Below are 24,284 nucleotides of genomic sequence, written 5' to 3' on the forward strand. Positions count from 1 at the left end.
TACATTTTCATACTTTTTTCGTACTGGTCTCCCAAGGGAAACATGCATTAGCTTGAACAACTCTATACAGGCCTTATTGCACGCAATTTTACAACCTACAGCTTTAACTGAATTGTGAAAACTTCTCTGTGGAACCAGCTTCCCCCTGAAGCTAGGACAGCAGAGTCCCTTGCCCATCTTCTGAAAACATCTGAAACCCTACCTCTTCAAACAGTATCGTAAATAATCCTCCTCCTCACCTCGACCCCGCCTTCTAGCTCTGACTCTACTGACAGCTACGTTATTGAGGAAAAATTGACTTTCTATGCCTGTGATATGTGTTTGTCCTACCTAGCTATCTTAAGATGAATGCACTTAAGTCGCTCTGGATAAGAGCATCTGCTAAATGACTAAAATGTTAAACTTTATCGTGACAGCATCGTTAAATCATGCCGGAAGAGTGTTCTCCTTGAATCATGCAGGGAGTTCCTGGAATATTGCTCAAAGGAAAAAAAAGAGCTGATGGGCTCTCCTCTCCAATCATGGTTAACATTGACAGTCAACATGAAAAGCTGAATGAAAAGCTGAATGTCGAGGGAGGGGGCAACAACTTACAAAGCTCTCTAAATATAAGCCTAGAGCTAATGCAAGACATTTTACATGAACACTATAGTGGCAAACTGAGCAGCAGAGCTACATATAATTGTGTTAACATGAACATGCAAGATTTACAAGGTACCTACATAAATAGCCCCAAGTATTCCCAAGTCAAAGACAGTCAGCTCACACGGTTGCTAGAAACTTGAGGTGTATGAATGGGAACACAGGATAGTGAATTATGGATGAGGGGAAGGTACAGTGGTTGAACTCTCCTCCATATCCTCCTGGCAGTGCCCTCACTATGAACCCAGGAGGGGCACAGCCTAAACAGCCAGTTGATGGCTCTCTGGCCTGGAGCTGGGGCTCAAATAACTCCATATTCCCCATATAGCCTCGTACACCATTTGGCACAAACTAAACAGGTAGCCTAATAGCTCTGGAATGGAGCTCGGCCCCAAATTCCTCAATAGTGCACTACATTTGACCAAAGTCACATGGGGCTGCCACACAGTGCTATGGGGAATAGAGCTCACTGATGGCCCTGGGTAGAAGTTTACCCAAATCCTCTATGGTTTACCCTCACCAAATCGTAACCTTTGCTGATGGAGTCGCCCCTAGACACTGATCCAGTTTTGTGTTTTTCAGCCTAATGGTAAATGTTAGGATTAGATCAGCATCTAGAGGCAACTTCATCAGCAGCAGTCTCTCTCTTCCCAAAGGGGGGCAGTGTGTGCAAGATTCTGTCATATCTATCTCAACACCTAATTGATCCCCCCCGATCAATTAATTGGACATGTCACAAAAGTGCTCCAAGTGAGAATTGGTTGCTGATGATGACTTCAGCTAAAATAATGAATTACCAGGGCTAATTAATTAAGTTCTGGAGCGTGGTGATAAGTTCTGGGACCCAGTGAATTAGTGACTGACATGTGCAACACTTTGGCTCCTGAGATAAAAGGGGGAGACACTAAATCGGGGAGACGCTATTTGCCAATTTAACCTCCTTGATTTTGTCAGACAGGGTAAACAGAAGTGGAACATAAAATACTTGACTACTTCTACATGCAATCATAATCAACCACTTAACACCCCTCGGGTTACTAATAGCATATGTCACAATGTAAACATTGTTAGAGGATTGACTGAGGTCAGATGTGGTTGTAGCTGATTGTGTTGAATACACCCACAGAATAAAAAGAGAGCTTGAAGTGTTTTGATTAAGAAGGAAGAAAAACAATCTCCTTGACTACTGCATGCAATTAGTCAATCACTTGAAAGGCCTCACATTACTGGAAACTAATGTGAAGACAAACAATACTAGATGTTCGACAGAGTTCAAAGAAGATTGATCCATTGTAACTGAAGCTGGTTGTGTTTACACTATGTACTGTATTTATAGTTTATAATCTTAGGCCTATAAGTCACACGCAAAGGAAAAATGACTTCAACAATCAATCCAAGGCCACACTGTAAACAAGAAATCCTGCATTGCTTCTCGCCTCCTACATCCTGATGGATAATTAACAGCAAGCTAGAAGCTAAGACACACACACACACAATATTACTGTTGGAAAATAGGCTCTCATCTCAAGGCCTACTTCTCCCTGGGCCAAAACTCTAGTTTACACACACAGCAGGAGGCCAATTACTGGTCTCCTGAGAGGCAAGCGCCAAGCTGTGGCAGAACAGAGTATTGCAGTGCAGCAAGATTAGTCCAGTAGTGCCTATACTGTAATTGTGTCGTGCCTTTATTTGTTATTTGCTGTATTAGTGGTTATTGTGACCCAACAGATTCTTAACTAATATTTCTAGACACATTTTACAAGTAGGCCTAAGCTGTGAGGGGACACCAATTGGTAACTAGGCTGAACTAGGCTTCAAATATAGCAGCAGATTTAACATCACAGAAGAGTAAACATATACTTTGACTATCAATCTTCTTCATTCAGACAGATACGAACTCAGTGGTACATGCAACAACCTCAGGTATTCTCCAATAACACCCACACTCCCTCCTGGTTGTCAGTGGTACATCCCGGTAATATAATGGCGCCAGAGGAGATGGCTGCCGTTTTACGGCCCCCTAACCAATTGTGCTATTATGTGTGTTTTTTCGCATTATTTGTAATTGATTCTGTACATAATTTTTCTGTCACCGTCTCTTATGACCAAAAAGAGCTTCTGGATATCAGGACAGCGATTACTCACCTCGTATTGGACGAATCAGACGCAAAGGATATTCTACAGACCCCGACAAGGCCCAAATCCCTGTCATTCACATGAGAAAGAGATATTGTGGATGTAGGTTGGGTGCCTTGTAAGGATCCGAAGGCGAGTGAGTACTCTGCCTCTACCATCAGTCCTATTAGCAAACGTACAAAAATTTGAAAACTAAATAGACTACCTACGATCACGGATATCCTACCAACGGAACATTAAAACTGTAATATCTTATGTTTCACAGAGTCGTGGCTGAACGACGACATGGATAACATACAGCTGGCGGGATAGAACGGCTGACAAGGGGTGGTGGTCTGTGTATATTTGTAACCAACAGCTGGTGCATGAAATCTAATACTAAGGAAGTCTCTAGGTTTTGCTCACCTGAGGTAGAGTATCTCACAATAAGCTGTAGACCACACTATTTACCAAGATACTTTTCATCTATATTTTTCGTAGCTGTCTATTTACCACCTCAAACCGATGCTGGCACTAAGACAGCACTCAATGAACTGTATAGGGCCATAAGCAAACAGGAAAACGCTCATCCAGAGGTGGCGCTCCTAGTGGCCGGGGCCTTTAATGCAGGGAAACTTAAATCAGTTCTACCTCATTTCTACCAGCATGTTAAATGTGCAACCAGAGGAAAAAAAACTCTAGACCACCTTTACTCCACACACAAAGACGCGTACAAAGCTCTCCCTCGCCCTCCATTTGGCAAATCTGACCATAATTCTATTCTCCTGATTCCTGCTTATAAGCGAAAACTAAAGCAGGAAGCACCAGTGACTCGGTTAATAAAAAAATGTGGTCAGATGACGCAATGATAAGCTACAGGACTGTTTTGCAAGCACAGACTGGAATATGTTCCGGGATTCTTCCGATGGCATTGAGGAGTACACCACATCAGTCACTGGCTTCATCAATAAGTGCATCGATGACGTCGTCCCCACAGTGACCGTACGTACCCCAACCAGAAGCCATGGATTACAGGCAACATCCGCACTGAGCTAAAACGTAGAGCTGCCGCTTTCAAGGAGTGGGACTCTAACCCGGACGCTTTAAGAAATCCTGCTATGCCCCCCGACGAACCTTCAATCAGGCAAAGAGTCAATACAGGACTAAGATTTAATCGTACTACACTGGCTCCAACGCTCGTCGGATGTGGCAGGTCTTGCAAACTATTACAGACTACAAAGGGAAGCACTGGCACGAGCTGCCAGTGACACGAGCCTACCAGACGAGCTAAATCACTTTTATGCTCGCTTCGAGGCAAGCAACACTGAAGCATGCATGAGAGCATCAGCTGTGACAGATGACTATGTGATCACGCTCTCCGTAGCCGATGTGAGTAAGACTTTTAAGCAGGTCAACATTCACAAGGCCGCAGGGCCAGACGGATTACCAGGACACGTACTCCAAGCATGCGCTGACCAACCGATAAGTGTCTTCACTTACATTTTCAACATGTCCCTGACTGAGTCTGTAATACCAACATGTTTCAAGCAGACCACCATAGTCCCTGTGCCCAAGAACACTAAGATAACCTGCCTAAATGACTACTGACCCGTAGCACATGAAGTGCTTTGAAAGGCTGGTCATTGCTCACATCAACACCATTATCCCAGAAACCCTAGACCCACTCCAATTTGCATATCATCCCCCAACAGATCCACAGATGACGCAATCTCTATTGCACTCCACACTGCCCTTTCCCACCTGGACAAAAGGAACACCTACGTGAGAATTATATTAATTGATTACAGCTCAGCGTTCAACACCATAGTGCCCTCAAAGCTCATCACTAAGCTAAGGACCCTGGGACTAAACACCTCCCTCTGCAACTGGATCCTGGACTTCCTGACGGGCCGCCCCCCAGGTGGTAAGGGTAGGTAACAACACATCTGCCATGCTGATCCTCAACACGGGGGCCCCTCAGGGGTGTGTGATCAGCCCACTCCTGAACTCCCTGTTCACCCATGACTGCATGGCCAGGCACGACTCCAACACCATCATTAAGTTTGCTGACGACACAACAGTGGTAGGCCTGATTGCCGACAACGATGAGACAGCCTATAGGGAGGAGGTCAGAGGATTGTCCCCATTCTCATCGACAGTGCTGTAGTGGAACAGGTTGAGAGCTTCCTTGGTGTCCACATCACCAACAAACTATCATGGTCCAAACACACCAAGACAGTCGTGAAGAGGGCACGACAAAGCCTATTCCCCCTCAGGAGACTGAAAAGATTTGGCATGGGTCCTCAGATCCTCAAAAAGTTCTACAGCTGCACCACGAGAGCATCCTGACTGGTTGCATCACTGCCTGGTATGGCAACTGCTCGGCCTCCGACCGCAAGGCACTACAGAGGGTAGTGCGTACGGCCCAGTACGTCACTGGGGCCAAGCTTCCTGCCATGCAGGACCTATATACCAGGTGGTGTCAGAGGAAGGCCCTAAAAATCATCAAATACTCCAGCCACCCTAGTCATGGACTGTTCTCTCTGCTACTGCATGGCAGGCGGTACCTGAGCGCCAAGTCTAAGTCCAAAAGGCTTCTTAACAGCTTCTACCCCCAAGCCATAAGACTCCTGAACAGATAATCATGGCTACCCGGACTATTTGCATTGTCCCCCCACCCCACCCCCTCTTTTACACTGCTGCTACTCCCTGTTTATTATTTATATGTACATCATTTAGCAGACGCTCTTATCCATTACAAATGTATGCATAGTCACTTTAACTCTACCTACATGTACATATTACCTCAATTACCTTGACTAACCTGTGCCCCCACACATTGACTCTGTACCAGTACGCCCTGTATATAACCTCCCTACTGTTGTTTTATTTTAATGCTGCTCTTTAATTATTAATTATATTTTTTACTAATCTATTTCTTTACGTAACACTTATTTTTCTGAAAACTGCATTGTTGGTTAAGGGCTTGTAAGTAAGCATTTCACTGTAAGGTCACCTGTTGTATTCGGCGCATGTGGCAAATACAATTTGATTTGATTTGATAATGACCTGGTCTGTCTGTCTGCCCCCCACCCTCCCCTGGCACACCCTGCTCCCCGTATGCACCTAGCAGTGGCGGCAGGTAATTGCTCTGTGGCTTGGTCACGCGCCACACAGCGCTGGGACGACGCAGAGACAGGAGAGAAGACAACAGTCTCTAATGAGGCTGCCCACTGCATGCGTGTGTGTTGCGCTAACACGGTGAGGCTGCTGCTTTGTGGTATGGTGGTTCTGTAATCAGCTAAATGGCCTTGTCCTAAATGATCTGAACCCAGTTCTCTCTACACCTTACACACACAGACAGAACTGAGTCACACGTCTCACTTTAGCAACGGAGTTGTGAGTCAACCGTGTTGTGAGTCAACCGTGTTGTGTGTGCTAGCTGAGCGTGTGTGTGTGCCTGCCAGTGCGTGTGTTAAATGAGCATGCTTGCGTATGTGTGGTACTCACTGCTGCTGCTGCAGTGCTGCTTATCAACGGGCTCTCCCTGAGTGCTGCTCCCAGGGTTCTCCTCTCCAGCCGGCTTCCTGGTGGTTACCACGGCAGCCATGGAGACAGGAGGCACATCCGGAGTCTGGAGGTCTGCAGATAACATGCAAGATCAATAAAAAATAAAAATGTTTTCTATTGTCACATACACCAGATAGGCGCAGTGAAATGTGTTGTTTTACAAGGTCAGCCATAGCACGAACGGACACATGCGGCACACACACGGCACACACTTCTCCCGACTCCAGGGCAGAACCAGATCAGCCAAGATTAGGTTTTGCTGACGCAACCCAACACCAGGCAATCGAATAGTACAAATGGATACCTTTAGCATCTCTACTGGCACATTAAATATTCACTGCTGTATTCTCTTTCAGCCAGTTGACTTCTGCTGCTAAAATATTCATTTGCGGGGAGGCTTTGAGTGTGCATGCACATCGCAGTGAAACAGAAGAAATCAGCAGTGATGTGTGTGACCCTAGAAAACTCCTAGTCGTTGATGGGACTGTTTTTCTGAGAAAGACAGGAGACTAAGCCTTAGCAGTTTCAATAACAAGGTTGTAAAAAGCTTTTTGCACATGATCCTGTGCGTGTGTGTGCGTGCGCGCGTTTGCATGTGTGTGTGACTGCATGTGTGTGTGTGATTGCATGTGTGTGGGTGATTCTGTGTATAGAATCAAGCGGAATGTACGTGCATAAGTATGAACATACTGTACAACCAAGTACCTATTACTACCAATACTATACCTACATCCTCCTTGTGCATGTACACTAACAAGTGTGTTTGTGCATGATCATCTCTCTCTGTGACTATACAAGTTTACATATGAATAAAATCAGCATTGGATCCCATTAGAGACTAGCTAGGTATTCACCAATCACCCTGGAGCAGTGAACATACTGTACACTAGTGGAACATCACGAGTTAATGCATAGTACAGCGCCTTAGGCTAAAGCAACACTCCCTGGCAATCCTACATGCTAGGAAAGGAAAGTGTGTGTGTTCCTCACCCCTCTTCCTGCGTGACTCCTTGATTTCCTCACACATGCGGTTGAACTCTGGGTCGAGCTCCGAGGCCAGCATGGCGTGCGCCGTGTCCTTCAGACTACACGCTCTGTGGCGGATGATCTTATCTGGGAGGGAGAGAACACACGCTGTCATTAATACACGCACATGCACTCAATTCTGTATTGGCATTGTAGATACATTATTCCTACAGATTCAATTACCTAGGCCTGAAGAATCATAATATGACAGATATTAATTCGGGCTTACAAGGTCTATGACCTGCCATCGTTCTCTCCCTACCTCTGCCTTTCACTAGCCTCTCACACCCCACCCTCTGCTGGCCACAACACAAACTGCTGGATGTGTCCCTGTCTGGCCTCCAACGCTGGGACAAGGGATAACTGTTCTCTCACTGTTTGGATGAAGCCAACATAGCTTCCTTTGGTGGTGAATGTTAGGAGACAAACCTCAGGCATACAGTCAATCTCATCCTCTCTTCTCACACAGACACACATATTGCATATCTAACACACACACACACACACACACACACACACACTTCCCTCTAACACATACAATATTTATCCTAAAAGGTGGTTGTCAGTGAGTTGTGTGTTGCACGAGCATGCATGTATGTGTGTAAACAGACATCCTCCTCATTACGCCACACAACCAACAGGTTCAGACAGAGGGCCAGAGAGGTCGCCATCTGACAGCTTCTAACCACTAATTGGAAGACTGTGTGTGTGTGTGTGTGGGGTGGGGTACGGTACTGTACTGTCTGTCAGAGTATGGGGCGACAGGGTTCAGGGCGAGTGTTGAGTGGAGGTCTGTACCCTTATCGAAACCCGTGTCACCTCTGTCGAGAGCTGACAAGGACATTCCGCCGCCTACTCAGTGGTGTGTGTAAACAGTGTTTGTTTGCTGCGAGTTTGAAAATGTTTGGGTGTTTTCCTCTAGAGCGGGTTTGTTCGTGAATGCAGGGTTGACACTGTGTAGAGCGGATATATTTGTTTTTTTTATATAATGAAGTGAGAGGAAACACAGGGGAACAAGACCTTCTTTCAAGACTGCAGAGTACAGCCTCAGCGTTTACTGCAAACAGGAGTGGAGGAGAAATGGAAGAGAGGAGTGGAGGAAAAGAGGGAGAAGAGATGAGAGGAAAAGGAAAGAAAGTAGAAGAGGAAGAGGGGGGAAGAAGAAAGAGGACTATTTGGAAGACAAAGGAAGAGGACCGAAAACAAAATAGGCATGTTTCAAAAAGCCAGAGTCGGTGAGCAAACTACAAAATGACCAAATGTAATTGGTGCTGGGCTAGTCTCTATTCCCAGGGACACTAGTTGGAGTCCAGTACTGGGCTTCATTATTAAAGTCCTTAATTTAAAAAAATATATATTTAGTGCATCATTTGCAGCCACTCCATTCAAATAAATGACCCGGGCTCTCCGCCAGCCTGCAAACCCACAGAAATGATTTATTCATCGGTGTGTGAGCTCATGCGTATAAAGCTGCATTTAAGTTCTATCAACATATCGACTGTTGTACTCGGGCTGCTAAAATCCTCGACCATTGCTATTCAAATTTCCGGGATGGTTATAAGGCCCTCCCCCTCCCTCCTTTTGGCAAATCTGACCACGACTCAATTTTGCTCCTCCCTTCCTATAGGCAGAAACTCAAACAGGAAGTACCCGTGATAAGGACTATTCAACGCTGGTCTGACCAATCGGAATCCACGCTTCAAGATTGTTTTGATCACGCGGACTGGGATATGTTCTGGGTAGCTTGCGAAAATAATTTTGACGAATACACTGAAACGGTGACTGAGTTTATCAGGAAGTGTATAGGAGATGTTGTGCCAACTGTGACTATTAAAACCTACCCAAACCAGAAACCGTGGATAGATGGCAGCATTCGTGCAAAACCGAAAGCGCGAACCACTGCATTTAAATCAGGGCAAGGTGACTGGGAACATGACAGAATACAAACAGTGTAGCTACTCACTCCGCAAGGCAATTAAACTGTATAGAAACAAAGTGGAGTCGCAATTCAACGGCTCAGACACGAGACATATGTGGCAGGGTCTACAGACAATCACAGACTAAAAAAGGAATACCAGCCACGTCGACGACACCGACGTCTTGCTTCCGGACAAGCTAAACACCTTCTTCGCCCACTTCTTCGCCCACATTTAATTATGTTAACCCCCGCAAGGCTGCCGGCCCAGACGGCATCCCTAGCCGTGTCCTCAGAGCATGCGCAGACCAGCTGGCTGGTGTGTTTACGGACATATTCAATCTCTCCCTTTCCCAGTCTGCTGTCCCCACATGCTTCAAGATGGCCACCATTGTTCCTGTACCCAAGAAAGCAAAGGTAACTGAACTAAATAACTATCGCCCCGTAGCACTCACCTCTGTCATCATGAAGTGCTTTGAGAGACTAGTTAAGGATCATATCACCTCTACCTTACCTGTCACCCTGGATCCACTTCAATTTGCTTACCGCCCCAATAGAGCCACAGACGAAGCAATCGCCATCACACTGCACACTGACCTATCCCATCTGGACAAGAGGAATAGCTATGTAAGAATGCTGTTCATTGACTATAGCTCAGCATTCAACACCAGAGTACCCTCCAAGCTCATCATTAAGCTCGAGGCCCTGGGTCTGAACCCCGCCCTGTGCAACTGGGTCCTGGACATCCTGACGGGCCACCCCAGGTGGTGAAGGTAGGAAATCTCCACTTCGCTGATCCTCAACACTGGGGCCCCACAGGGGTGTGTGCTCAGCCCCCTCATGTACTCCCTGTTCACCCATGACTGCGTGGCCAAGCACGCCTCCAACTCAATCATCAAGTTTGCAGACGACACAACAGTAGTAGGCTTGATTACCAACAATGACGAGACCGCCTACAGGAAGGAAGTGAGGGCTCTGGGAGTTTGGTGCCAGGAAAATAACCTCTCACTCAACATCAACAAATCAAAGGAGAAGACCGTGGACTTCAGGAAACAGCAGAGGGTGCACCCCCCTATCCACATTGACAGGACCGCAGTGGAGGAGGAAAGCTTCAAGTTCCTTGGCGTACACATCACTGACAAACTGAAATGGTCCACCCACGCAGACAGTGTGGTGAAGGCGGCGCAACAGAGCCTCTTCAACCTCAGGAGGCTGAATAAATTTGGCTTGGCACCTAAAACCCTCCCAAACTTTTACAGATGCACAATTGAGAGCATACTGTCGGGCTGTATCAACGCCCGGTACGGCAACTGCACCGCCCGCAACCGCAGGGCTCTCCAGAGGGTGGTGCGGTCTGCCGAACACATTACCGGGAGCAAACTACCCGCCCTCCAGGACACCTACAGCACCCGATGTCACAGGAAGGCCAAAAATATCATCAAGGACATCTACCACCCGAGCCACTGCCTGTTCACCCCGCTATCATCCAGAAGGCGAGGTCAGTACAGGTGCATCAAAGCTGTGACCGAGAGAATGAAAAACAGCTTCTATCTCAAGGCCATCAGACTGTTAAATAGCTTAAATATTCTTAATTCCATTCCTTACTTAGATATATGTGTATTGGGTATATGTTGTGAAATTGCTAGATATTACTTGTTAGATATTACTGCACTGTCGGAGCTAGAAGCACAAGCATTTCTCTACACCCACAATAACATCTGCTAAACATGTGTATGTGACAAATACAATTTGATTTGATTTAAATCAAATCAAATGTTATTCGTCACATGCTTCATAAACAGTTGTAGACTAACAGTGAAATGCTTACGTACAGGCCCTTCCCAACAATGCAGAAAGAAAGAAAATAGAGAAATAATAGAAAAGTAAAACACAGAATAATGTTGTTAAATAATATATACACAAGTAACAATAACTTGGCTATATACATGGAGTACCGGTACAGAGTCCATGTGCAGGGGTACGAGGTAATTGAGGTAGATAAGTACATATAGAATTAGGAATAAAGTGATCGATAATAAACAGTAGCAGGAGGGTATATGATGAGACAAAAAAAGTGAGTGAAAAAAAGGGTCAATGCAGATAGTCCAGGTAGCTATTTGCTTAACTATTTAACTGAGCAACAAGCAGTGAGAAAGAAACATCATTTAGTTTAGTTGGCCCACATATTTACAGTATCCCAGGGAGATAGAGACAAAGAGGCTCCCTGAGAAATACAACGTCCATTTTAATTGAATGGTTGTCGGGTCGCTAGGCTTCCATCTATATGGCTTTCAATTAACGCCACAGCATACAGAGGGAACTTGAGTTCTTTTTCCCGCTACATTAATTCCCATGGCTTATGAATGATTCATAAGCCTGAATCCAAACATACAACCTTCACTTTAATGTAAACACCAACACAGCCTGCGTGTTTAAATAATGCATGTTATTCTAATCGATTTGATAACACTTTTTCGCAAGTAACAACCCCTGCTATATTCATACCACCAAATTTTGTTGTTGCAGAACAAGCTCTATTTTGGTTGTCCTCTGGTACATTCCAATGCCTTGATTCCATCTGAAACACATAGCTAAATTTTTGAATACTGTAGCAACTTTACATCTCAGATTGGTCAAACGAATTGTGGTATTGAGTAGAAAGACATGACTTTACAATTAAAATTACAGAAGATTTTTGAATTCAGTGTGTTGTTTTGGATATCGTCTAGGCCTAGATGATCAGGACTAAGGCTGTGGCGGTCACGAAATTTAGTCAGCCAGTGATTGTCAAGCAAATAACTGTCGGTCTCACGGTAATTGACTGTTAATTAACATAAACACATTTAGCATCTCCTGGCTTCCACACATAGCCTACAAGCCACTGATGCAGACCTTTGGAACATCTACATTTTAAAAAGTCTAAAAAATAATATAGCCTTCACCTTCACAATAAATCCATTCTTTATTTTAGACAGGTCTAAAGAAGCATGATATGAAGAAAACGTAGTCTATTTCAGAAGTACAGAATAGCATACTCTGAGTTGTCCATATGTTAGGTCCTGATCTGGCTATGCCAAATGGCTGTGGGCTACACAAATTCATTTAGCAGACAAGATTTGCTTAGAAGAATGAAGAATACAATTGAACAAAGCTGAATAAAATACGATTTGAGGGAGTGCACACATGCAGCTATTCTGTGTTGAGTGGTAAACAAATAAATATGTATTCCTATATGCTTAATTTAGAGTTATTAATGTAACTTTAGTTGTTCTACAAATGGTGTGCTATATGTTTTCATTTTTAATATATTATAATGCAACTAATGATGATTTGAGAAAAGTCGCTTGAAATGCATGAGCGCTGCTTAGTTTTTTTGCACAGGCTGTACACACTACATCATTCACAATTTGACAAGCACTTGATAATGCCTAGAATTTCAAGGCGGCAACCCCATAATGCACCCTAAAAAATATCCATGCCTTTTCTGGCCTGTGACCGTTGTGCCATTCTCCCTGAGTGCTGCGCGCTCAATCACGTGATCGGGTTTTCTCACAGGCTACAAGTGAAGACAGACACATCGGGAAGGCAACTGTGCGCATCCTTATCCAATTCCGAGGTGCATATTGAAGATATTGGAAGAACTGTCCACATTTACTTTTCGTCAGCCAACAAGATGAGTAGGTCTAACGAACAGCAAATGCACTAGCCTATGTCAATCTACTATCCCCCATAGTACCAAGGTTGACATATTCTATTCTGTGCGAGAAATAAATATTCCAAACATAGTCTGGGACAGTTGTGGGATGCGATAGATCCCAAATTAATACAACCACTAGAATGTATTTTATTACGCAATGTTGCTGACGTAACAGATCAGAACGTTTAGCTTAAAATGTTTATAAATTATTAGGCTACTTCTTAACATTATAAGCACAGAAATGCGCACATGGTAGTAAGCTATAAGCGCAAATGTTCCATTAGCGGAAAACACCATTATCAAAAGTGACCGCAAATGCAATTATGCATGTAATGCTTTTATTATAAAGGTGCATTTCTATGGTGGAAATTATCTTCCACAAACTTGAAACTCACGTGCTGCTTATGTATGCCAGTTAGGCTCTACACCCCTTGCAAAGCGGATGAATGTGCTTAATCTTAAGAAGTTATTTGGCCACTTTAGTTGTGATATAAACCTTAGTAAAACCTATAGGCCTATGGGCTAGGCTACATGAGGTGTGTGAAATTCATTCGAAAGTCGCCAAAAAAAAGGCTTTGTTTCTTATGCTGGGCATCATTCACAACTGATAATATATAATTCACAAGTGATAGGCTAATATTGTCACCCAGACTATTCTTGATTTAATCTTGTCTTTACATATACTAAATCATATATTTGTGAAATTTGTTTTGATTTAGAATGGACGATTATCATGCACCTGTATCAAAACAGGGGCAACGGGAAAAAATACATGTCATCTATGCACTTAAATAGCGAATGGAGGACGCCTTTCCCCGTGGTTTATTTTCATGCCAGCCAGGTAGGCTATACTCCTGCTGTAAATATAAGCAATATGCTTAACATTAAGGAAATTGGAAAAATAAATATATTAGGCCTAGCCTATAGAAAGCTGATCCTCCTCTTTTTAAAAAGAGGCCTTCACTCTATTTTCTTGCGCAATTGCATAACCTATTGAAATGTTGTGCAATATGAGCTCATGGGCTCTAAAAATGTATGCACACATGACTGTAAGTCGCTTTGGATAAAAGCGTCTGCTAAATGGCATATTATTATTAAGTGTTTGATTAGATTTTCGAAAACATTTGCATTGATGTCAGAGTGATTAGAGGGACAATAGAGTGCTGAGTACCAGGCAGTTAGCAAGTTTGGTAGGCTACTAACGACCATCAGCAGCATCAAACCTAATTTCTATCAGCACGTTATATGTGCAACCAGAGGGGAAAAAAAACTCTAGACCACCTTTACTCCACACACAGAGACGCGTACAAAGCTCTCCCTCGCCCTCCATTTGGCAAATCTGACCATAATTCTATCCTCCCGATTCCTGCTTACAAGCAAAAACTAAAAGCAGGAAGTACCATTGACTCGCTCAATACGGAAGCGGTCAGATGACGCAGATGCTAAGCTACAGAACTGTTTTGCAAGCACAGACTGGAATATGTTCCGGGATTCTTTCGATGTCATTGAGAAGTACACCACATAAATCACTGGCTTCATCAATAAGTGCATTGATGTTGTAGCTCAGTTGATTGAGCATGGCGTTTGCAACGCCAGGGTTGTGGGTTCAATTCCCACGGGGGGCCAGTATGAAAAATACAAAATAATGTAAGTCGCTCTGGATAACAGCGTCTGCTAAATGACTAAAATGTAATGTAAAATGTCCCCACAGTGACCGTACGTACATACCCCAACCAGAAGCCATGGATTACAGGCAACATACGCACTGACCTAAAGGGTAGAGCTGCCGCTTTCAAGGAGCGGGACTCTAACCTGGACGCTTATAAGAAATCCCACTATGCCCTCCGATGAACAGGCAAAGAGTCAATACAGGACTAAGATTGAATCGTACTACACCGGCTCCGATGATCGTCGGATGTGGCAGGGCTTGCAAACTATTACAGATTACAAAAGGGAAGCACAGCTGCGAGCTGCCCAGTGACACGAGCCTACCAGACAAGCTAAATTACTTCTATGCTCGCTTTGAGGCAAGCAACACTGAAGCATGCATGAGAGCATCAGCTGTTCCGGACGACTGTGTGATCACGCTCTCCGTAGCCGATTTGAGTAAGACCTTTAAACAGGTCAACAGTCACAAGGCCGCAGATTACCAGAACGTGTACTCCGAGCATGCGCTGACCAACTGGCAAGTGTCTTCACTGATTTTTTCAACCAGTCCCTGACTGAGTCTGTAATACCAACATGTTTCAAGCAGACCACCATAGTCCCTGTGCCCAAGAGCACTAAGATAACCTGCCTAAATGACTACCGACCCGTAGAACTCATGTCTGTAGCCATGAAGTGCTTTGAAAGGCTGGTCATGGCTCACAACACCATTATCCCAGAAACCCTAGACCCACTCCAATTTGCATATCGCCCCATCAGATCCACAGATGACGCAATCTCTATTGCACTCCACACTGCCCTTTCCCACCTGGACAAAAGGAACACCTACGTGAGAATGATATTAATTGATTACAGCTCAGCGTTCAACACCATAGTGCCCTCAAAGCTCATCACTAAGCTAAGGACCCTGGGACTAAACACCTCCCACAGCAACTGGATCCTGGACTTCCTGACGGGCCGCCACCAGGTGGTAAGGGTAGGTAACAACACAGGGGCCCCTCAGGGGTGCGTGCTCAGTCCCCTCCTGTACTCCCTGTTCACCCATGACTGCATGGCCAGGCACGACTCCAACACCATCATTAAGTTTGCCGACGACACAACAGTGGTAGGCCTGATCACCGACAACGATGAGACAGCCTATAGGGAGGAGGACAGAGACCTGGCCGTGTGGTGCCAGGATAACAACCTCTCCCTCAACGTGATCAAGACAAAGGAGATGATTGTGGACTACCGGAAATAAAAGAGGACTGAGCACGCCCCCATTCTCATCAACAGGGCTGTAGTGGAACAGGTTGAGAGCTTCAAGTTCCTTGGTGTCCACATCACCAACAAACTATTATGGTCCAAACACACCAAGACAGTCGTGAAGAGGGCACGACAAAGCCTATTCCCCCTCAGGAGATAAAAGATTTGGCATGGGTCCTCAGATCCTCAAAAGGTGTAACAGCTGCAACCCCCCACCCCCACCACTTATTTTTACGCTGCTGCTACTCTGTTTATTATCTATGCATAGTCACTTTACCTCTACCTACATGTACATATTACCTCGACTAACCTGTGCCCCCGCACATTGACTCTGTACCGGTACCCCCTGTATATAGCCTCACTACTGTTATTTTATTGTTGCTTTTTAATTAATTTGTTATTTTTCTATTTTTTACTTCAGTTTATTTGAGTAAATACTTTAACTTATTTTTTTTTAAACTGCATTGTTGGTTAAGGGCTTGTAAGTAAGCATTTCACTGTTGTATTCGGCGCATGTGACAAATACCATTTTATTTTATTTGATCACGGTCACGTGGAATTTGACTGCCTTCATGACTCGTGACCGCCGGTGTGGCGGTAATATGGTCACCGTAACTGCCCTAATCAGGTCTAAGTAAGATAACCTTTTTTAACTTAAAACCTGTCTTCTCTTGAGATTAAAGTCAAATTTACAGTTTTATTGCAAGATATGAATTGCCACAATGTTTGTTAGTTTATTGTGGCAAAAACATAAGAAAAAAGATTATGTTCTGTCAAGTAAACATGGATTGATTCCCTGTTGAGAAACAATATAGAATTGCAAGAAAAGGGTTTTAAAAATGCAAAAATGTTCAGGGGGAGTAACCCCCGCCAGATTGTGTACAGCCACTTTTATACAAAGTCAGGCGCCCGTGAATAGACCTACGGGTACGATTGAAGAATGAAGCAAGTGTTAAACATGGGCTTTGCTACACAGAAAGCAGCAGCTGACTACTCCATTTTTTACACTTTAATCAAATCAGTAGGCCTATATCGATACCTTTAATAATACCATATAAAATCAGCAAAAAAAGAAACTTCACAGATCTTCATTGTAAAGGGTTTAAACACTGTTTCCCATGCTTGTTCAATTAACAATAAACAATTAATGAACATGCACCTGTGGAACGGTTGTTAAGACACTAACAGCTTACAGACGGTAGGCAATTAAGGTCACAGTTATGAAAACTTAGGACACTAAAGAGGCCTTTCTACTGACTCTGAAAAACACCAAAAGAAAGATGCTCAGGGTCCCTGCTCATCTGCGTGAACGTGCCTTAGGCATGCTGCAAGGAGGCATGAGGACTGCAGATGTGGCCAGGGCAATAAATTGCAATGTCCGTACTGTGAGACGCCTAAGACAGCTCTACGGGGATACAGGATGGACAGCTGATCGTCCTCGCAGTGGCAGACCACGTGTAACAACACCTGCACAGGATCGGTACATCTGAACATCATGACATACCAGCCATACTGCTCGTTCTGTGCGTGATTTCCTGCAAGACAGGAATGTCAGTGTTCTGCCATGGCCAGCGAAGAGCCCGGATCTCAATCCCATTGAGCACGTCTTGGACCTGTTGGATAGGAGGGTGAGGGCTAGGGCCATTCCCTACTGTTCAGTTTATGTCTCAGTTGTTGAATCTTGTTATGTTGATACAAATATTTATACATGTTAAGTTTGCTGAAAATAAACGCAGTTGACAGTGAGAGGACGTTTCCTTTTTTGCTGAGTTTATCATTTGCTTTTATAACCTGCAATCGGTTTTATTTATTCATATTTTGGACCAGAATGAGGTGCGCTCTCCACTGCCTATTGTTCCTGCAATGAGGATTCAACATCTTCATAGAATTATTTCATAATTTATCAGCAGATAATCACCAAAAATCAGTTGTCTACCAGTATGCAAAATAGGGAGCCAAATGAACGGCTCAATCACCGATGCGATTCGGTTCCTGACACCTAAAGGATCCGCTCAAAAAGAGCCGTTAGTTCGCAAAAAACTCATCACTAAGCTACACTGACGAGTCACTTTAGCGGTCACTAGCAAGTCTTGACATGGGCTTCGAATCCTAGAGAAATACAAACAAGATCTTTGGTTTACTTGTCCAGGTGATATATCATGGATATACTGTATAACTACACTGCATGATTTATGAATAGCAAAGGGATTTAGGAGATTGACTTCGACACATTTACATTTACATTTTAGTCATTTAGCAGACGCTCTTATCCAGAACGACTTACAGTTAGTGAATGTATCTTTTTTTTTTTTATACTGGCCCCCCGTGGGAATCGAACCCACAACCCTGGCGTTGCAAACGCCATGCTCTATCAACTGAGCTACATCCCTGCGACAGAGCCTGGATTCGAACCAGGATCTCTAGTGGCACAGTTAGCACTGCGATGCAGTGCCTTAGACCACTGCACCACTCAGGAGTACACCTTTTATAAACTAGTCAACACTTGCTGTTCGGCCGTCAATCAAAGCACAGTAAATAGCCTATGTGCCCGACTCCGTGGCTGGCTATATGAAAGTTGAAACATGAAAAAAGAGAGAAAAAAAGTTATACAAAACAACAATTAAGTGGATTTCAACTCATCGTTACCACTTAACATTACATGGGACGTGTAAATTCAAACACAGGAGAGTGAAGCATCATCCTCCCCTCCTTCGTGAAAATAAATTTGACTGCAGCCAACCACAGCGCACAAAAATAACAGAGTGACTTAGAGGTGGGACAGACAGCAGACTGACAAACCAGCAGCGTTTCCCTGTCATCGCTTGCTTTGTGACTGACAGGCGCCTGTCCCATCAATAGATCACTAGAAGATGAATATGTAGCTCAGCTGGTAGAGCACGGCGCTTGTAACGCCAAGGTAGTGGGTTCGATCCCCGGGACCACCCATACACAAAAATGTATGCACGCATGACTGTAAGTCGCTTTGGACAAAAGCGTCTGCTAAATGGCATATTATATTATATTAATATAGTTCATTCTAGCGGGAGAAGGCTATACAGACTTGTCTGAATTGAAACTTAAGTGAAAAAAAGTCTGATGTGAAGTTGAAAATGTAGCTGGATAACAAATGAGTCTTATCGGTTGTTTAGCTGACGGTCGGCGCTTAGGGAAAACACTGGGGATTGTGTGAGTATGTCTGTGTGGCTCCTGCTGTGAGGGTATTCTCAGGGTGTAAGGGTAGTAATGTAGTATAGTGCTAGTAATGTAGTGTGTGAAGTGCTTTTTGCTTTTATCTGGCTACACTGGTGCTTTGAGGGGTTTCTGTCTCACTGTATATTTTATTTGAATTTTAAGTTGATAGAAGAAAGAAAACCAATTCCAAGTTCTGTGTAGTGTCACTGCCTTGGAGCACTTTCATAATGAATAAGACTCGAATAACTGTTAGATCTAATTGGTTTTATCACACAGTCAAATGTATCAGATGCATAGCTGAGCAGCCAGACACCTGGGATGTCAATACTCCTGTGTCATCATATATGGGTAAAGTGTATGCAACTGTAAAGAAATAGAAGACACCATACTGATAATGGCTGGAGTGTGACTGTGACTAAAAACAAGGTTTTAAACAAGACAGAGCTAGCCTTCACTTGATAAGCCTTGCATGCCATTGCGTTGCATAGCTAATGTAGTCTGAGAAACTAAGACTGAATGACAACACATTTTGCTGCCTTAATTTTATCTAAAAAAAGGAAATAAATTGGATTTGTTTCCTACCAATCTACTCCACATTTTCAAAGTGTAAGACATTTTTAGAAAATTGTCCAAATTAATCAAATGAAATGAAAATTAAATATGTATTGATTGCGTATGTGTCTTCACACCCCAGCGTTAATACTTGGTGGAAGCACCTTTGGCAGCCATTACAGCTGTGAATAATTTTTTATAAGATTGTACCAACCTTGCACAACTCTTAGGGCAACATGCAGGTAAGTGCCAAAATAAAGGAAGCACCAACATAAAGTGTCTTAATAGGGTGTTGGGCCACCACGAGCCAGAACAGCTTCAATGCACCTTGGCATAGATTCTACAAGTATTGTATCTGGAACTCTATTGGAGGGATGCGACACCATTCGATCACGAGAAATTCCATAATTTAGTGTTTTGTTGACGGTGGTGGAAAACGCTGTCTCAGGCGCTGCTCCAGAATCTCCCATAAGTGTTCAATTGGGTTGAGATCTGGTTACAGACTGCCCTGGCATATGGTTTACATCGTTTTCATGCTCTTCCAACCATTCAGTGACCACTCATGTCCTGTGGATGGGGGCATTGTCATCCTATGGGGGCATAGCCATGGTAGCCAAAATAATGGCCTGCCCAGGATTTTTATACATGACTGTAAGCATGATGGGATGTTCATTGCTTAATTAAGTCAGGAACCACACCTGTGTGGAAGAACCTGCATTCAATATACTATTCAGTATCCCTCATTTACTCAAGTGTTACCAATATTTTGGCAGTTACCTGTATATCTTAAGGTTACTTGCGTAAACCCTGGTTCTATGATAATATGAGTGAGATGTCTCACAATGGGATTCCCTCAGCGGATCACTGCCAGCTCGAAGAACCAATCACACGTCTATTGGAGACAGGTCGAGTGGTGAAAATGGTGACCCCTCTCCACCTAAGGCGCCACTCGCCCGCCCACTGGTCAGTCTCAAGCATGCCTCTCTTCCTTTAAAATACTATCGATGTCTCACAATGGGATATGGCCAACTCCCGTATCGCAGAAATGCTCTGCGAAGTCAGGGTAGTCCCAAATGAGTCACCCCTCAGAGGCCCCGACATTGAGGACAGTATGCACCAATGAAGGTGCAGTGAAATCCAGTCAGTAAAACCTCAAATGTATAAGGGGTGGCCCTTATCCCATTGTACAGAGATGCCTTTGAACAGTGCCCAAGAGGTAGCCATACCTCTGGTGGAATGAGTTGTCAGGCCCGCCAGGGGCTTTAAACCCTTGCTATTATAAGCCAATATACAGTTGAAGTCGGAAGTTTACATACACCTTAGCCAAATACATTTAAACTCAGTTTTTCACAATTCCTGACATTTAATCCTAGTAAAAATTCCCTGTCTTAGGTCAGTTAGGATCACCACTTTATTTTAAGAATGTGAAATGTCAGAATAATAGTAGAGATAATTATTTATTTCAGCTTTTATTTCTTTCATCACATTCCCAGTGGGTAAGAAGTTTACATACACTCAATTAGTATTTGGCAGCATTGCCTTTAAATTGTTTAACTTGGGTCAAACGTTTCGGGTAGCCTTCCACAAGCTTCCCACAATAAGTTGGGTGAATTTTGGCCCATCCCTCCTGACAGATCTGGGTACCTGAGTCAGGTTTGTAGGCCTCCTTGCTTGCACACGCTTTTTCAGTTCTGCACACAACATTTCTATAGGATTGAGGTCAGGGCTTTGTGATGGCCACTCCGATACCTTGACTTTGTTGTCCTTAAGCCATTTTGCCACAACTTTGGAAGTATGCTTGGGGTCATTGACCATTTGGAAGACCCATTTGTGACCAAGCTTTAACTTCCTGACTGATGTCTTGAGATATTGCTTCAATATATCCACATAATTTCCCTTCCTCATGATGCCATCTATTTTGTGAAGTGCACAAGTCCCTCCTGCAGCAAAGCACACTCACAGCATGATGCTGCCACCCCCGTGCTTCACAGTTGGGATGGTGTTCTTCGGCTTGCAAGCAACCTCCCTTTTCCTCCAAACATAACGATGGTCATTACGGCCAAACAGTTCTATTTTTGTTTCATCAGACCAGAGGACATTTTTCAAAAAAGTACGATCTTTGTCCCCCATGTGCAGTTGCAAACCGTAGTCTGGCTTTTTTATGGCGGTTTTGGAGCAGTGGCTTCTTCCTTGCTGAGCGGCCTTTCAGGTTATGTCGATATAGGACTCCTTTTACTGTGGATATAGATACTTTTGTACCTGTTTCCTCCAGCATCTTCACAAGGTCCTTTGCTGTGCTGGGATTGATTTGCACTTTTCGCACCAAAGTACGTTCATCTCTAGGACACAAAACGCGTCTCCTTCCTGAGTGGTATGACGGCTGCATGGTCCCATGGTGTTTGAATTTGCGTACTAATGTTTGTACAGATGAACGTGGTACCTTCAGGCGTTTGGAAATTGCTCCCAAGGATGAACCAGACTTGTGGAGGTCTACAATTTTATTTCTGAGGTCTTGGCTGATTTATTTTGATTTTCCCATGATGTCAAGCAAAGAGGCACTGAGTTTGAAGGTAGGCCTTGAAATACATCCACAGGTACACCTCCAATCGACTCAAATTATGTCAATTAGCTTATCAGAAGCTTCTAAAGCCATGACATAATTTTCTGGAAATTTCCAAGCTGTTTAAAGGCACAGTCAACTTAGTGTATGTAAACTTTTGACCCACTGGAATTGTGATACAGTGAATTATAAGTGACATAATCTGTCTGTAAACAATTGTTGGAAAAATTACCTGTGTCATGCACAAAGTAGATGTCCTAACCGACTTGCCAAAACTATAGTTTGTTAACAAGAAATGTGTGGAGTGGTTGAAAAACAAGTTTTAATCACTCCAACCTAAGTGTATGTAAACTTCTGACTTCAACTGTAATAGCCTCCACTATTCAATGGGATAGCCGTTGACGAGAGAGGGGCCCACCTTCGCAGGGGGGCGCCCAAGACACAAAGAGTTGGTCACTCTTATGCCAAGCTCTTGTTCTATCCAAGTAGATGCGCAAAGCGCACACTGGACATAAATGGTGGAGAAGCTCTTCTTCCGTAGAAGGGAGGCAAGTTGAAAGCCATAAGCTAAGGCAAGACAACTGTAATTGCCGCTGACCTTTGGCATAAAGGCGGGGTTGAGTAAGAATGTTACCTTGGATAACCCAGGGCAAACTGTAGGCACAAATTGTCGACTGACAGTGCGAGCAGCTCACTCACTCGCTTTGCTGATGTGTGGGCAATCAGCAAAGCTGTTGTGAAGCAGTCCCAACCACAAGTCTCACAAAACTTTGGATCAGACTGACTTTATGACCAAAAGTATTCTATTTACACTTTGTAGTCAATTTTGACAGTAGAATAAATGTTGCGACTCATATCGATGCCACCCACAGTGATTGATTGGCAGGCCAAACTGTTAAAAGGACAGTTCACCCAAATTACATATTTGTTTCCTTACCCTAAGCATCCACAGCAGCATAGTCAATAAAACACATCATTTAAAGAACAAACATCATTGTGGCAATTCATATCCTGCAGTAAAACTGTAAATATGACCAATCTCAAGAGAAGACCGGTTTAATGTAAAAAAGGTTCCTTTACTTAGAAAATCCTGATCATATAGGCTGTTGGATTCTACCTTGAAATATACTTATTTATGTTACCATACTATAACTTATTGCGGGCACAGCGTGTTCAGGAGGGTTTAGCCCCCTAATAGGTTAGACTGGAGCACTGCGGGCCCAGCGTGTTCAGGAGGGTTTAGCCCCCTAATAGGTTAAACTGGAGATATGAGGACACTACGTGCTTAGGTGGAATTAGCCCCCCCTAATAGGTTAGATTAGGGGTTGGAGTCTGTTTGTGTCTGTACTGTCTATATGGTATATGGAGAAGTTGGCACATCCATATACTAGTATGTTTGGTTGTAGAAAAGTGGTCCATGCCGAAAGTCTGTCGTTTGGTAATACCTGATATATTAATTTCTATCAGTGGTGTCTGTCAAGGATGAGACTGTCAGTAGGTGGAAATGTATACGTGATAGACCGGTGCCTGTAGAAGAACTGTGGCATTAAGAAGTTATTAGAAACCGATTGTGTAGCAATAAAGAACGTTGGTTGTCAATACTAGTAACGTGTGTTGTCAACAACAGCGATATTTGAGGCGTGAAACTGATAAAAGACATTAGGTTTAACGTATTCTCCAGTTGTAAATTGGCACACACTTCAGTATCGTTTTTAATACAAGGTATCAGGTCCCGTGACTCAATGTGAAGCACATGGGACTGTCATTCTAAATTTGGGTTGGATAATTTTCAATAGTTCTAACGATGATTCGGAAACGCGAGAAGGAGAGACCTAGCGCTGCCCCTAAACTGTGAGGAGAGCAAAGTGAGGGGAGGGTGCACTGCTCATCCTGCAGGTGGTTTCTGAAACTAATTAAATTTTTGTAAGAATCCAGTGAGTCTAGGGAGGGTTTCCTCCCAGGAAACCTCATCTTTCCATGTCCTCCGAGAGGGAGGTTATCAGAAAAACAACTAGATTGTAGCATGGGCTAACCATAATTGTGACATTGATAGTAGGGGCTTTGTTTTACCATGCCATCAGAATCCTAATGTTAAAGCGCATTAA

The 24,284-nt window shown here is 43.8% G+C and overlaps 1 protein-coding gene across 1 annotated transcript in view; it reads right to left on the reverse strand.

Moving 5' to 3' along the window:
• The window catches only part of LOC311108272 (ATPase family AAA domain-containing protein 2B-like), a 155,099-nt gene that overhangs the window by 60,233 nt on the left and 70,582 nt on the right, over window positions 1-24,284 (reverse strand). Inside the window, exons 23-24 of the mRNA XM_084150894.1 lie at window positions 7,318-7,440; window positions 6,268-6,399 (exon numbers count right to left, since the gene is read on the reverse strand). Of these exons, the coding sequence (XP_084007020.1) occupies window positions 6,268-6,399; window positions 7,318-7,440 (255 nt within the window). The remainder of the gene's footprint in view (window positions 1-6,267; window positions 6,400-7,317; window positions 7,441-24,284) is intronic.

The sequence above is a fragment of the Coregonus lavaretus genome, assembly GCF_964263955.1.
Source record: "Coregonus lavaretus genome assembly, chromosome: 33".
Lineage (NCBI taxonomy): Eukaryota > Metazoa > Chordata > Actinopteri > Salmoniformes > Salmonidae > Coregonus > Coregonus lavaretus.